Source organism: Myotis myotis, unplaced genomic scaffold, assembly GCF_014108235.1.
Source record: "Myotis myotis isolate mMyoMyo1 unplaced genomic scaffold, mMyoMyo1.p scaffold_m19_p_5, whole genome shotgun sequence".
Classification (NCBI taxonomy): domain Eukaryota; kingdom Metazoa; phylum Chordata; class Mammalia; order Chiroptera; family Vespertilionidae; genus Myotis; species Myotis myotis.
In genome coordinates, this window is record NW_023416357.1 from 89211704 (window position 1) to 89226013 (window position 14310).

Sequence of the window (14310 nt, forward strand, 5' to 3'; positions counted from 1 at the left end):
ACCTCTCCCCTCCCCTACCAAGCGAAAGCCCTTTTGCTATGGAAGGAACAATGCAGAAATCTACATCAACAGCTCAAAACTTCAGTGGTGGGCGGGGCCCCCGCGTCACAAGCCTGGGCTAAACGGCTCACGGGCTTGGCCGGGGCGGGAGCAGGGACCAGCAGGCAGGGCCGCCTGGGGGCGTGGCAAGAGGACCGGCCGGGTTGGGAAGAGGGGCCCGGCCAGTCCGCCCTCGCCCCACCCCCCATCGTCCGAGGTTAGGGAGACATGCCGGATCCTGCCCTCCGCCTGACGCTTGCGCGGCTTCTTTCTTCGAGAACTACATTTCCGTCTCCTTAGCTGCTCTGAGGTTCAGCAGAAGGTCCGAGACAACCCGTGGCGGCCAATCCTGGGGCTCCAGAGGCCCGGCGTAGGCAGGAGCCGTTCAACCGCTTCCCGAAGGCCTGCGTGGGGCCGCGCACACCTCCTGGGCGCTGATTGGTCACCTTGTGGCCCCGCCCCCTCCGCCCTGCAACGCCTCGCTCTCCTTTGACCTCGATTTCAAGCCAAGCGCTGGGCAGCGGTTGGTCCGGCTCCCCTGAAGCCTGGGTTCGACGTGCCCAATGAGGAACGAGCCTTGCGGGGGCTGTCGGGAAAGGCCGCCGGCCTATATAAGGAGTTTGCTGGGCGTGTCGTCGCGCCGGGGTCGCCTTGCGGTTCTTGGACCGAGGCTGGTTGGGAGGTTGCCTTGCGCTCGCTGAAGCGGCACCTGGGAGACGATGGCGGAGGGAGATAATCGCAGCACCAACTTGCTGGTGAGTGCCGGCGTTCGTCACCCGGGAAACGGGCGGAGCTGCGGCACGTCGGTGGGCTCGACCCGGCGGTGCTGCGGCCTCGTGTTTATCACCCGCGGCGGCCCGGCCCTCTCCCGGATTCCTGGCGCTGGCGACGGGCTTGTTGGGTAGCTTCTGCTTGGCGGTGTCTAGTCCCCCGGGGGAGGGGAGAGGAGGGCGCGCGATCAGACATCGCGAATACGGGTTGAGGAAGAAGGGGGCTGTGGCAAGAGGGCCGCGAGGGGCCTGTCGAGCGCTGTTGGGACCTAGGCCCCAGTTGTATCGCATCTCCCCGCTTTGATCTTAACCGGGACGCCCCTTGGTTCCTTTTCCCCACGCTTGGGCAATGGGTGGAGGGTCAAAGGGCTGTGGCTGAACATTTCTGTTAGCGCTGGCAGAGCTGAAAACGGCCGAGAGGCAGCGAGTTCACCTAGAGAAAGAAGTTGGTGGGAGGGGATCCAGCTGGCAGGACAATGGGAGGGGAGGTCCAGGCGTTTGTCTGGAATTTGTACGTCTGGGGGTCGCAGGACGATTTCAGAATAAGCAGGGGTCCTAAGAACTGGAGTGAGGTTGCATCACGGGCGGACAAATATGACCTCACTGTGGAGTTCACGGCACGCTCTGGTCAAAAACGAGAGAAACCGGTGCATTTTCTCTGTTCCCTTTTCCCAGGGAAAGGCAGGCCACACACCACAGTGACTAGGAGGAGCAAATAATTTAATTTTTGGCTTTTGATTTTCCAATAGCCCAAGTGCTGTAAAGGATTAAGAGACTTTGCAGGGTAGTTTGTGTTCTAATAGCCCAGGTGCTGTAAGGGATTAAGAGACTTTGCAGGGTAGTTTGTGTGTGCACTTGTTTTTAGAAATGCATGACCACACCCACCCACACACCTCCCTCTACCTACCTACCTACCTACCTACCTACCTACCTCTATAGTCAGCCCCTGCCAGGTTCCTTTTAAGAGGATTGATCAAAGCACAGAGTTGAAATGACAGGTCCTGGACTGGAGCTCAAACACTCCTTCCAGCAGAGCAGTGTAACTTGAAGGAGAAAATGTTTTGCCACTTCACATTAGCTCATCCTAGAAGTTGACTTGTCAGATTTTCGGAGAAATTTGAAGTCTAACCAAAATGTCCTCATAAGTTTAAGAAGCACTGTAGAAGATATATACATTTATAATTTGGTAAAAGCAGTTTTCCTTATTTGTGCAAATGATGTCAACATCTAAATGATTCCATTACACAAAGAGCTACTTGAGAATTTTATTGAGCGCTGTTCAGGGAGAGGCTGCTATCCTAATGGACTTAGAAGTTGGGGTTTAAATCAATGAAATGACAAAACAGCAAATCAATTCTAACCACCTGAAATGAGCGAATAGAAAGATCTATTTTTATACTGTGGGTACTGTGCTTGGTAGTGCATGACTTTGGGAAAGTTGGTTAATCATTCTTTAATGTAAAATGGGTCTTAATTATCCCTACCTTATGTGAAGAGTAGCCCAGTTCTTAGACTTGGAAAAGTGACCATTAAATTATTTTTTTTCTCTCCACTGATTTTTGTCATTGGTACCAAAATTTTAGAGTTGTTTTTTTCTTTTAGAAACTAATTTGTTTAAAATAGTGATTTGGTTTACAGCTGTTTTATCTATTTGATGTCTTAGAAGAGTTTAATTCTCTAGGATTAATTCTCAGGAATGTTGAGAGTAGTAAATGATGGCTTTAAATATTGGTTGTATATAGGCTGCAGAGACTGCAAGTCTGGAAGAGCAGCTGCAAGGATGGGGAGAGGTGATGCTGATGGCCGATAAAGTCCTCCGATGGGAAAGAGCCTGGTTTCCGCCTGCCATCATGGGTGTGGTTTCCCTGGTGTTTCTGTAAGTGAGCGATTCAATTCCTTAAGGTTGTGTTTGTTATTAATAAGGAATCAGATACTACACAGCTTCCATTCTGGAAGTGTCTTAAGTCTTTTGTAATGCATAATCTGTAAAGAATGCCTTTTCTTAGTGCAGCTTGCCCAGTTTTTAGAACTTGTAGTACTTTGTGAACTCAGTAACATAATGCAGTTGAATAAATCAGTGATTCTCAAACTGTTTGGCCTTAGAACCCTTTACACTCCTTCACAGTATTGAAGACCATAGAGAGCCTTATTCTCTTGGTATTTACATCGCAGCTATAATGTCATCAATTCATGAAGCTTCCAGAAAACCACTTCTGAGAAAATTAGAATGAAAAGGGCAAATAACATCTGAGAACCAGAGGAATAAGTGAATAAACATCTTCACTTAGGAAAAGTGACTGTTTTTCTAACCTTTATTATTTTTTTTTTAAACAGGAATATCTATTATCTAGATCCATCTGTTCTATCCGGTGTTTCCTGTTTTGTTATGTTTTTGTGCTTGGCTGACTACCTTGTTCCCATCCTGGCGCCTAGAATTTTTGGCTCCAATAAATGGTAGGTGGCTTGATAATTTGGCATTCAAATTTCTAAGAAATTACCCTGTTGGCTGTGATTAGTATTCTGTAACTAATCACAGAGAAGTATCTAACCATCAGATACCTAGGGGTTAGATTTATTGCTTTTATATGAAGAGGTTTTTTTTTAGCTCATTCATATATAAATCACTAATTTCTAGTACTTATATAGCTCCACTAGAGGCCCAGTGCATGAAATTCGTGCACAGGTAGGGTCCCTAGGCCTGGCTGGCGATCAGGGCTGATCTGTGGGGGGACCGGCGGGGTGATTGGGGCCCCAGCTCTCACCCACCTTAGCTGGCCTGGTGCCACCCCTGCCACTGCTGCTGGTTGGGGCCTGTGGGCTGGGGGCAGCTCCTGCATTGAGCATCTGGCCCGTGGTGGTCAGTGCGCATCATAGTGACCAGTCATTCCTCCGGTCATTCTGCTGTTTGGTCAATTTGCATATTAGGTTTTATATAGATAGGTAGGTCTTTTTGTGGTCTGACATTTATTTTGACTTTCTTTGTAGACTTTTTTATTGAAGTGAAAGGGTTGTTTTTTTAGGTAAATATTGTACTTAAAATATTTTATCAAGAATTGTAGAACTCAAGAGCTTTCCATGAAAGTAATATCTTTACATTTTATATTTCCATTGATATTTAAGATAGTATATTAACTTCACAAGTTATTTTTGAATGAATACACAAACAGTAACTGGTAGGTTTTGTCCATTCGTTTAGCAACTATTGAATGTCTACTTTTATGTTAGGCACTGTTCTGGGTGCTATGAAATATTTTGATTTTTAAGATTGGTCTTGTGTTTAAGGTTGAGATGTTGAGGCAGTGCAGTGGTAGTTAGCTTAATGACTAGCAATTATTTCAGAGTAAGTTCAAGTTGTATATGCAAGTGGGTTGTTAATTTCATTTATACCATTTGAATTAGTCACGTACTGAGTTCTCAAGATATATATAGTTAAGTGGCTAGGGATCATATTAAAGAATTTCAACTTCTCTCTTCTCTGTAATGTTCAGTTCTCACTTTTTAAAAAATATATATTTTTATTGATTTCAGAGAGGAAGGGAGAGGGAGAGAGAAACATAAATGATGAGAAAATCATCGGTTGCCCTTGACCGGAATCAAACCTGGGACCCTTCAGTCCACAGGTCAATGCTCTTTCCACTGAGCTAACCAGCTAGGGCCAATTCTCACTTTTGACTGAAATAATGAGCAAAACTAGACATTGGAATATATTTTTTCTTCCTAGCTGCTATTCTCCTTCAGTTGTTTATTTAAATTTGATTAGTAGCCTACTTGTGCCTTTAGCTTTTTGTTCCCCTGGTAATAGCAAATTATTAAATAACTAGAAGCCCGGTGCACGAAATTCATGCACTGGGTGGGGGTGAGAGTAGGGGTGTCCCTCAGCCCAGCCTGCACCTTCTCCAATCTGGGATCCCTCTCACAATCCGGGACTGCTGGCTCCCACTGCTCGCCTGGCTTCCTGCCTGATCATTCCCTAACCACTCCCCTGCCACCTGATTGATGCCTAACTGCTCCCCTGCTGTTCTGATTGCCCCCACTCTGCCCTCTCCTGCAGGCCCTGTCCCCCCTTAACTGCCCTCCCCTGCCAGCCATCTTTGAGGGCGTGGCAGTCAATTAGCATATTCCCTCCTTATTGGCTGTGGGCGCTGCCATCTTTGCGACTGTGTGAGGGTCAAATAGCATATTCCCTCTTTGTTAGATAGGATTCTTAAAAGGAAGAATTTTAAATGTAAGCCTTTGGGTCTTTGAGAAAAATTGAGACATTGTTGAGGAAGTGTGCTTAAGTTATGGAATAATTAATTATGTTTATTTAAAGATGTTTCCCATAGCATTATGGATGAATATTAGGAAGTGTCCTTTGAATTGAATTGTTTTTCACATTCAGTAATGAATTATGCTGCTATGTTTTGGGCAAGTTTGTAATAATGCTGTATAAAAATTTAACAAGTGGAATCAGCTTCTGACCTTGACTTTATCAGCCAGAGGGCATTTTAATCTGCTAATTCATAATTCTGGGAGGAAAGTTTTCATAAATAAACACTGAGTTTCATGGTAAATCAGTTCGTGGCTCTCCCTTATCAACAGAGCAGTTTTATTGTTTGTTCTTTATGGGGAAGGAAGGACACTGTTGCATGGCCACAATCCAGCCTTGGCCATGGGCAACATATAAGGTCGAAATTGTTTCCAAGAAGTTCCAGGGCTCAGCAGAAATCCTCTTACTGTGTCTCTCACTGCAGTTTCACAGGAATGAGAACTAGAGGAGAGAAGATAATACATCCCCCAGCGTAGGGCCTGCTTTTTTGTTGTTGTTAATCCTCACCTGTGGATATTTTCTGTTGCTTTTTAGAGAGAGTGAAAGGGAGGGAGGGAGAGGAAGAGAGAGAGAGAGAGAGAGAGAAACAAACATCCATGTAAGTGACACACATCGACTGATTGCCTCCTGCATGTACCCCCTAATAGAGCCAGGGATTGAACCTGCAACCCAGATACATACTCAACCAGGAAATTGAACCCAAGACCCTTTGGTGTGCGGGCTCTAACCACTGAGCACACCAGCCAGGGCAGATCTGCTTTTTAATAGCAGCCATTGTATCTGTAATAACAAAGACAGTACAATGGCAATTTTTTGTTTTGTTTTTGTTAATTCTCACCTGAGGATATTTTTCCATTGATTTTTAGAGAGACTGGAAGGGAGAGGGAGAGACAAAGAGAGAAACATTGATATGAGAGAGACACATTGATTGGTTGCCTCCCACACAAGCCCTGACCAGGGATTGAGCCTGCAACCAAGGTCCATGCCCTTGACTAGAATTGAACCCAGGACCCTTCATTCCTTGGGCTGACGCTCTATTCACTGAGCCAAACTGGCTAGGGCTGAAAATTTTACATTATAAATAAAAAAGGGCTTTCTTGGAGGATCTTTCTGTATTTTTACTGCTGTTTTGTTTATGATTATATTATCCCCCAGTGGGACTAAACTTATATTTGAGTTGTGTGTTGCTACCTTGGCATCAAATGTATGAAGCCCAGTTGAAGGTATTGTGCTGTGAATGCTAGTAGTTACTGTCTCACTGAAAAGTTCTCAAATACAGTTGTTTGGTAGAAACTTCACATCTTCCTCAAAATAGTGGGACACTGGTGGGCTACAGCCTAGGAGTCACTGGGATCTGGAAAATAATAAAGGAATAACCCTAGCCAGTTTGGCTCAGTGCATAGAGCATTGGCCTGCAGACTGAAGGGTCCCAGGTTCGATTCTGATCAAGGGCACATGCCTGGGTTGCAGGCTCGGTCCCCAATGGGGAGCATGCAGGAGGCAGCCGATCAGTGATTCTCTCTCATCATTGTTGCTTCTATCTCTCTCTCTCTCCCTCTCCCTTCCTCTCAGAAATCAATAAAAATATTTTTTAAAAAATAAAGGAATAGAGAAATTAATTTGCACTATAGGCTGTGATTTCTGCACAGCCTATAGTAGTTTGAGTCTGTCATTAACCAAATGTGGCTTTAGAACCATAGAGTACCATTACTTTGTACATGCACACATACAAGTATGTTTATGTAAAAACTTATTCCTGTGCTATCAGTATCAGAGGTGTTTTAATGGTACAAAAACTTTTCACCTTTATAAGTAATGATGAATCATTGTTTTCTATTTAGAAGATAGCTTTTTAAATATGAGAGGATGGTGTATTTCTGTTTACTGTAGAGATATGCTTATAGTGAAGGGGGAAATCCTTTTTCTAGGACCACTGAGCAGCAGCAAAGATTCCATGAAATTTGCAGCAATCTAGTAAAAACTCGTCGCAGAACTGTGGGCTGGTGGAAACGCCTCTTCACACTAAAGGAAGAAAAGCCGAAAATGGTACTTTTTTAGTTTTGATTTATTCAAGTAAAGCAAAATTTTAAGGTTGAGTCAATTTTTACTTCAGTGTAATATAATGATAGCCTTTTTGTTTGAATAGTTATAGTTTGATATTTATCATCCATTGCTTTAATTTCTTTTGAGTGTATTCATAAATGCATATCTGTATTAGACTGAGTCACTAGAAGTTAAAATTACATTTAATTTGTATTCTAGTAGAGTGAAATCTTTCTCTTTTTTTTCTACTGAAATAAAGTAAGAGACATATACTTAGAAAGCATTTATTTTCTGTTTTTAAAATTTATTTATTGAGCCCTGGCCAGTTTTGCTCAGTGGATAGAGTGTCTGCCTGTGGACTGAAGGATCCTTGGTTCAATTCCAGTTAAGGGCACATTCCCAGGTTGCGGGCTCAATCCCCAGTAGGGAGCATGCTGTGGATGGCTGATAAATGATTCTCCATCATTAATTCTTCTATCTCTCCCATTCCCTTCATCTCTGAAATCAATAAAAATATATTAAAAAAACAAACAAAAAACGACCCTAGCTGATTTGGCTCAGTGGATAGAGCATCAGCCTGTGGACTGAAAGATCTTTAGGTTTGATTCCAGTCAAGAGCACATGCCCAGGTTGCTGGCTCGATCCCCAGTAGGGGGCGTGCAGGAGGCAGCTGATCAATGATTCTCTTTCATCATTGATGTTTCTATCTCTTCTCCCTTCCTCTCTGAAATCAATATATATATATATATATATATATATATATATATATATATATATAGAAAAACAAAGAAAAAGGATATGATTTCTTTAAAAAAGAGGTAATGGATGTTAACCTACAAAAAAAATTTATTGATTTGAGAGAGAGAGAAACATGGATTTGTTGTTTCAATTATTTATGCATCCATTGGCTGACTCTTGTGTACGCTCTGACAGGGGATTAAACCCACAACCTTGGAGTATCAGCGTGACACTCTAACCACCTGAGTACCTAGCTAGGGCTAGCATTTTTTTCCCTAATTCAACTTACTACGTGAAGTTATTAATTGTAAAAGTTGTATCATTTATATTATAAACTATTTAATTTAAATATAGAATTACAATAGTTCTATGATGGATCCAAATTCTATAAAGCGGGGCCTAATGGAGTTTTCTATGTTTTTTGTTTTGTGTTTTTTTTATGTGTGTGTGTGGGGGGGGGGGGTTGTTTGTTTGTTTTTTAATATGTTTTTATTGATTTCAGAGAGGAAGGGAGAGAAAGATAGCAACATCAGTGATGAGAGAGAATCATTGACCGGCTGCCTCCTGCACACCCGTCCTGCACTGGGGATCGAGCCTGCAACCCAGACATGTGCCCTGACTGGGAATCGAATCATGACTTCCTGGTTCCTAGGTTGACGCTCAACTACTGAGCCATGCTGGCCGGGCTCTATGGGTTTTATATACTATAGATAGATACCAAGCATTTTTAAAGAAAAGTGGTAATAAAAACTGAATCATTTTCCAACCTTTAAAACAACTTTCTTAGTCTGTTTCTAGGAGTTAATACATTCTTATTATTTTCTTTATTAGTACTTCATGACCATGATTATTTCTCTTGCTGCGGTTGCTTGGGTGGGACAGCAGGTCCACAACCTTCTTCTCACCTACCTGATAGGTAAGTCTTTGAGGGCACAGGCACATTCTGGGCAATGAAGTCTAAGGAACTTAAACAAACGTGTGTGCTTACCAAGTTTAAGGCACTGATCAAGGGACTGCGGGAGTCTAGAAAGATATCTAAAACCCAGGTCCTTGTTTGTAGGAAGTTTGTGGTCTTGCAGGAAGTTAAGACAAAGAACATAATAACCAGGTAGAAAGAAATGTACAGGAGGTAAAAATAAGCAGTGTGTGTCATCTGAGATTGGGAGGTATGATGGTTGAAGTTTCTGGGATATGAATATCAACAGAAGTAATGGATTTCATATTGCTTCCTCCCATTAGAATGCCTAATAGTCTGGGAAACTATCTTCTCTAGAATGTATTAACATTTAGGAAGTGAATTATTGCCTTCTTAACTTTGTTTGTTTGTTTATTTTTAAGTGACTTTCTTACTGTTGCTTCCTGGACTGAACCAACATGGAATCATTTCGAAGTACATTGGAATGGCTAAAAGGGAGATGAACAAGCTTCTTAAGCAAAAAGAAAAGAAAAACGAGTAACGCATCTTCTTTATTCAGTGTGATTAATGGAGTATACATTGTGCGTGGGAACAGTTTCTGTTACCTGGATACTAAAGTGTTACAGAAGTAGCTCTTTGCTCTCACGCATTCTGCCCTTAGTTACTAGAAATTCAGACTTGCCACACAAGGCTTTATACAGAGTCTTCATGTCAAGTGTATCTGGGTGCATTCTCATCAATTGGCCTTATGTGGACAACTCATGAATACAGCTTGTTTTGATTTTTCTCATACAGGGTTGATTACTTATAGGCAGCTTCCTTTAAAATAATATAGTGATGAACTTCAATCTTTAGTACAGTTAAATGACTTTGGATAATTGTTCAAGTTGATCTTTGCTTTAGCTAGATATAAGGTGTAGTGGTCTGTGGCTATAGGAAACTGGTTGTACCGTCTCCTTCCCAGCCTGCTTAAAAAAATGTCCAGCTTCAAGAATATAGAGACCAAGTTTACCACTTCAATGAAGAGACCAATTCTGTTTCTATACCATGGAGAAGCACCCTCATGAAATAAAATGAAACTAATTTCATGCCCTAGTATGTATTGGTTTCTCCCTTGTGCAAAACTGAGCAACTGATCCTCCGAAATGGGGAACCTGACAGTTTTAGAGCTCTTGTCCCGTTGCACTTAGCTTTCAAGTTAGTGGGTCCTAAAGGCTTTTTAATAGCAGGCTTCCAAAAGCTTGAATTTAGGATTTCTAGCATACTTTAGTTTCAGATTTTCAGCTGTCTAAAACTAAAGTACATAGAGATGAAGACTCGTGCCTATGACTTTTACTCTAAGACCAGCTAATAAAGGACAAAAGTCTTCTTCCTGTGTTTCATCAGGATTCAGTAGAAAATAATTTTCTCCCACTCATTTTTCAATTCTCATTTTATGGTAATGTTGGCTGCTTGGTCCCCATAGATTTGGTCTAGGAGGTGGTGACTATGCTGGCATCTGACTGTTTTTCCTAGATATTTCTCTAAAGATTATAAGGGCTGTTGGTGAGAGCAAACTTGTGTACATGATAGATGGCCTTAGGTCTATAGCAATGTTCTAACTCTTGGAAAGCGTTTTAGAATCATTTTCCCTCTCAGTAGCTAGATATTTAGAGTAGTTGAAATCTGTGGAATGAACCTTTTAAGGGCCGAAAATGTGACATATTTGGGAACAATTCTTTAACTCTGATTAACTAGCTGTAATATAGTTCTGTGAATTTATTGCACTGATGCTGTAAAACCTGGATCTTGTGGTATATCTGTCCCTACATAAGTGTTGTTTTCTCCCCTTCAATATTGCTGTCAACAGTGGCACCCATGTAACATATGTTTGAGTTTTTTGTTTCATACTACAAGCTACCTTAATTTACATGTGTTTCCTCATTGTAAATAAGCCTGTCTTCTTACCTGGATTTTTTGTGTGTATACATGTTCTACCAACTACTTTTGTGATTTTAATTCTGTATTACTTCTTCTACTTCGTTTTGTGAAAAGGGGAAAAATAAAAGCTGGTATCCCTTTTTGTGTCCTGTTTCTTTCTACCTTAGCCAGTACAATATTTACTTGAGTGGATTTATGGATCTGATTAATGTACTATCTTGTGTGATCAATACATGCCTATAAGGTACTCTTTAAGAACAAAATAAAAGGTTTAAATGTATTCATTCAGCAAACATCCAGGCAAAATGCTAGATGCAAAAGGAAATGAATAAGTGATAACCAAAGATGATGTGTGAGAAGGCCAACCAGGGAGAACAGGCAGGGAACAATGCAGGCTCAAGGGAGAGTGCCTGCCATGGGCACCTCTGTACCCCAGGGTACATGAGGTGCTCAGTAAGTAAGTGGTGGGTGACTTGTATGTACTTTACACTTTTTTTTTTTTTTTTTTTTACATTAGAGCTCAAATTGGATGTTTTATCATTGGACCGCACTGTCTACTTAGTGTATCCTGGGAACAGATTCAATCAAATTACATTCTGAGGCCTACATCCACCCCCCACACATACGCAAAAAATGTATGGATCCTTCTTTGGAGCCTCTTGGGGATTTGTTGTAATTCCAAACAGGGAGGTCTCAACACAAAATCACCATCGTTGGTTGCTCGATACTTGGGAATGCTGTATTTATACCATGCAGTTGTGATTACATCTCAGGCTGGCCAGTCACACTGGCTGACTTCCCACGCCAGTCTGGCTACGCCTGTGCCAGTTATGACCACAGCAAAAGTCCCGTTTTGACACTTGCTTTGGCATTACCTCCAGTGGTGGTCCTATCATCCCAAATTCACAAAATGTCGAGAGTGCTAAAAAGAGTAAAGATTTGGTAGTTTTTAGGTCAGGTGCTTTAATGCCAATTCATCTTCCACACAGTTGCCATTTACTTAGCCTCACCTGAGGATATGTCTATTGACTTTAGAGAGGAAGGAGGAGGGAGAGAAATATCGGTGTGAGAGAAACATTGATTGGTTGCCTTCCATATACGCCCCGACTGAGGATTGAACCTGCAACTTAGGTGTGTGCTCTGACCAGGAAAGGAACCTGCCACCTTTTGGTGTATGGGATGACTCCAACCAACTGAGCCACCCAGCCAGGTCTAGTTGTCATTTAACAATCAGATCATGATCAATCCTATTTGAAGCCCTCTCAGCAGGTTCCAGTTTGCCTACAGCATAAGTCACAAACTTGTAAGGCACTTTATACCTGGCCATCTGCTCCAATTCTGCTCCTCTACCCTACTTCCTAATTCCAACCCAGCCATTCTGAGACTTCTGTTCATCTTTATTCCATGCCTCCTAGTTCTTGGAGCTGTTGTAAAGCTAGAATATCTGCTGCCCATTCACCCTAACATTTTATGGTTCAGGTAGACCTAGATCCAATCCCCCCGCCCCCGCCCCTGCTTTTTTTTTTTTTACTTAAAACTAAAAAAATTAAGATTGAGTCAATTTAAGATTGAACTTTGTCTTCTCATTTGTGAAATGGGGGTGATAGTATAGATCTCATAGGTGCAGTATATGATCCCATTGGTTTTGTGGATTCAATAAATTAATCTACAGGAAGCACTGAGTGGCAGTCACGAATTAGAAGTTGTTAGACTTCACGACACATCAAATTGCACTTCCTCTGTGAAAGCTTTAGCAACATCCCAGGCCACCTCTGCATATCCACAGCACTTCATATTGGCAAACTAATGGCACATTGGCTGGTATTGTGTTAAGACTTCTCAAGGCAGGAACGTCCTTTTGTCCCCTCACTACCTGGTACATGATATTCTGTTAAGTGAATGGATGAATGAATTAAGTGTATAAAGAGTGGATATTGCTATTTTCCTATTTATGATAAAGCTCTTAAAGTGAATTTATTCACTTAACTCCCCACTATTGCTAAGGCTCTCAAAGTGAATTCCACATTTTTAGCAAACAAAACATGTAAGTGCAGAGGAACCAGTTCTTCAAGGAAATGTTCATTTAAAAAGCAAATGGCCCTTTTGTAATATATATTTAGCCAGAGAATTCTATATCCCTGAGATCTCCAAATTGGGAGCTTTGCTTTCCTGCGGTTCACTTAGGATTTGAGAAGTGGGGGTGTGTTAGGCAGAGGCTTTATACTAAGGAATGTTCATGTTGATGAGCACTCGCTCTGCCTTACCCTCACAAGAACTTTTTTTTTTTTTTTTTTTTTTATTGATTTTTTACAGAGAGGAAGGGAGAGAGAGAGAGAGTCAGAAACATCGATGAGAGAGAAACATCGATTAGCTGCCTCCTGCACATCTCCTACTGGGGATGTGCCCACAACCCAGGCACATGCCCTTGACCGGAATCGAACCTGGGACCTTTCAGTCCGCAGGCCGACGCTCCATCCACTGAGCCAAACCGGTTTGGGCAAGAACTTCTTTTAAATATATTTTTTTATTGATTTCAGAGAGGGAGAGAGAGAGAGAGAAACATCAGTGATGAGAGAGAATCATTGATAGGCTGCCTACTGGGCAATCAAGCCCGCAGCCCGGGCAAGTGCCCTGACCAGGAATCGAACCCGGGACCCTTCAGACCTCAGGCCCATGCTCTATCCACTGAGCAGAACAGGCTAGGGCTCCTCATAATAACTTTTTTTAAGAGGCAGGTATTATTACTATCCTCAGCTTGTATCTGGGGAAAGTTCAAAGAGGGTGAGATATACAAACTGGTTCTTGTCCTGGTGCAGACAGGCAGATAAAAGCCACTGCTTCGAATCCTGAGTGTTTATTTAGAAACATTTGTGACTTTCTTCCAAATGTTTTTTCCCAGAACTCACAAGAAACGCTTGGAGCCCTAGTAAATAATTTCTAAAATTTAGGGAGGGTCAAAGAGGAACAACAGATTACAAAAAATATTTTTGACTGCTTTGAAAATGTAATGTATACACACATTTCAAACAACAAAACAAACTTGTATAGGGAGAAAAGCAAGTCTTCCATCCCAATTCCTAATGCCTTTCCCCAGAGGTAATTACCGATTTCTGTGGGTCTTTCCAGAGACACTATAAACACGCAATATTAAAATTTATTCTAAATGGTGAAGTTATTGCAATAAAAATTAGCAAACATCTAGTCTCTTCTTGTCAATTTTTTATTTTACAGATTAAGTGCTAGAAGGGAATGGACCAGTGGTTCTCAACCTTCTGGCTCTTTAAATACAGTTCCTCATGTTGTGACCCCCAACCATAAAATTATTTCCGTTGCTACTTAATAACTATAATTTTGCTACTGTTATGAATCGTAATGTAAATGTCTGATATACAGGATGGTCTTAGGCGACCCCTGTGAAAGGGTCTTTTGACCGCCAAAGGGGTCGCGACCCACAGGTTGAGAACCGCTGGATGCCTTCCCTCTCTATCCTCTACCCATGGCCTCACCTGGTACGGTCGATGCTATCTGCTCTCTATTGCCCATGCCTGAGGAGGCTCCGCCCTTTACCCCTCCTT

The 14310-nt window shown here is 42.1% G+C and overlaps 1 protein-coding gene across 2 annotated transcripts; it reads left to right on the top strand.

Moving 5' to 3' along the window:
• The first annotated feature begins 597 nt into the window (after nucleotides 1–597).
• ARL6IP1 (ADP ribosylation factor like GTPase 6 interacting protein 1) lies at nucleotides 598–10875 on the top strand. 2 transcript variants are annotated; one of them, XM_036309312.1, is made up of 6 exons: nucleotides 619–794; nucleotides 2552–2685; nucleotides 3144–3263; nucleotides 7047–7164; nucleotides 8731–8815; nucleotides 9238–10875. In XM_036309312.1, exons 1-6 carry the CDS (start codon nucleotides 759–761, stop codon nucleotides 9354–9356), a joined length of 612 nt encoding a protein of 203 aa, XP_036165205.1. In that variant the 5' UTR covers nucleotides 619–758; the 3' UTR covers nucleotides 9357–10875. The 2 variants fall into 2 exon arrangements, with proteins under 2 accessions (XP_036165206.1, XP_036165205.1); XM_036309313.1 differs by lacking the exon at nucleotides 3144–3263 and having other exon boundaries at nucleotides 598–794.
• The last annotated feature ends 3435 nt before the right edge of the window (nucleotides 10876–14310 follow it).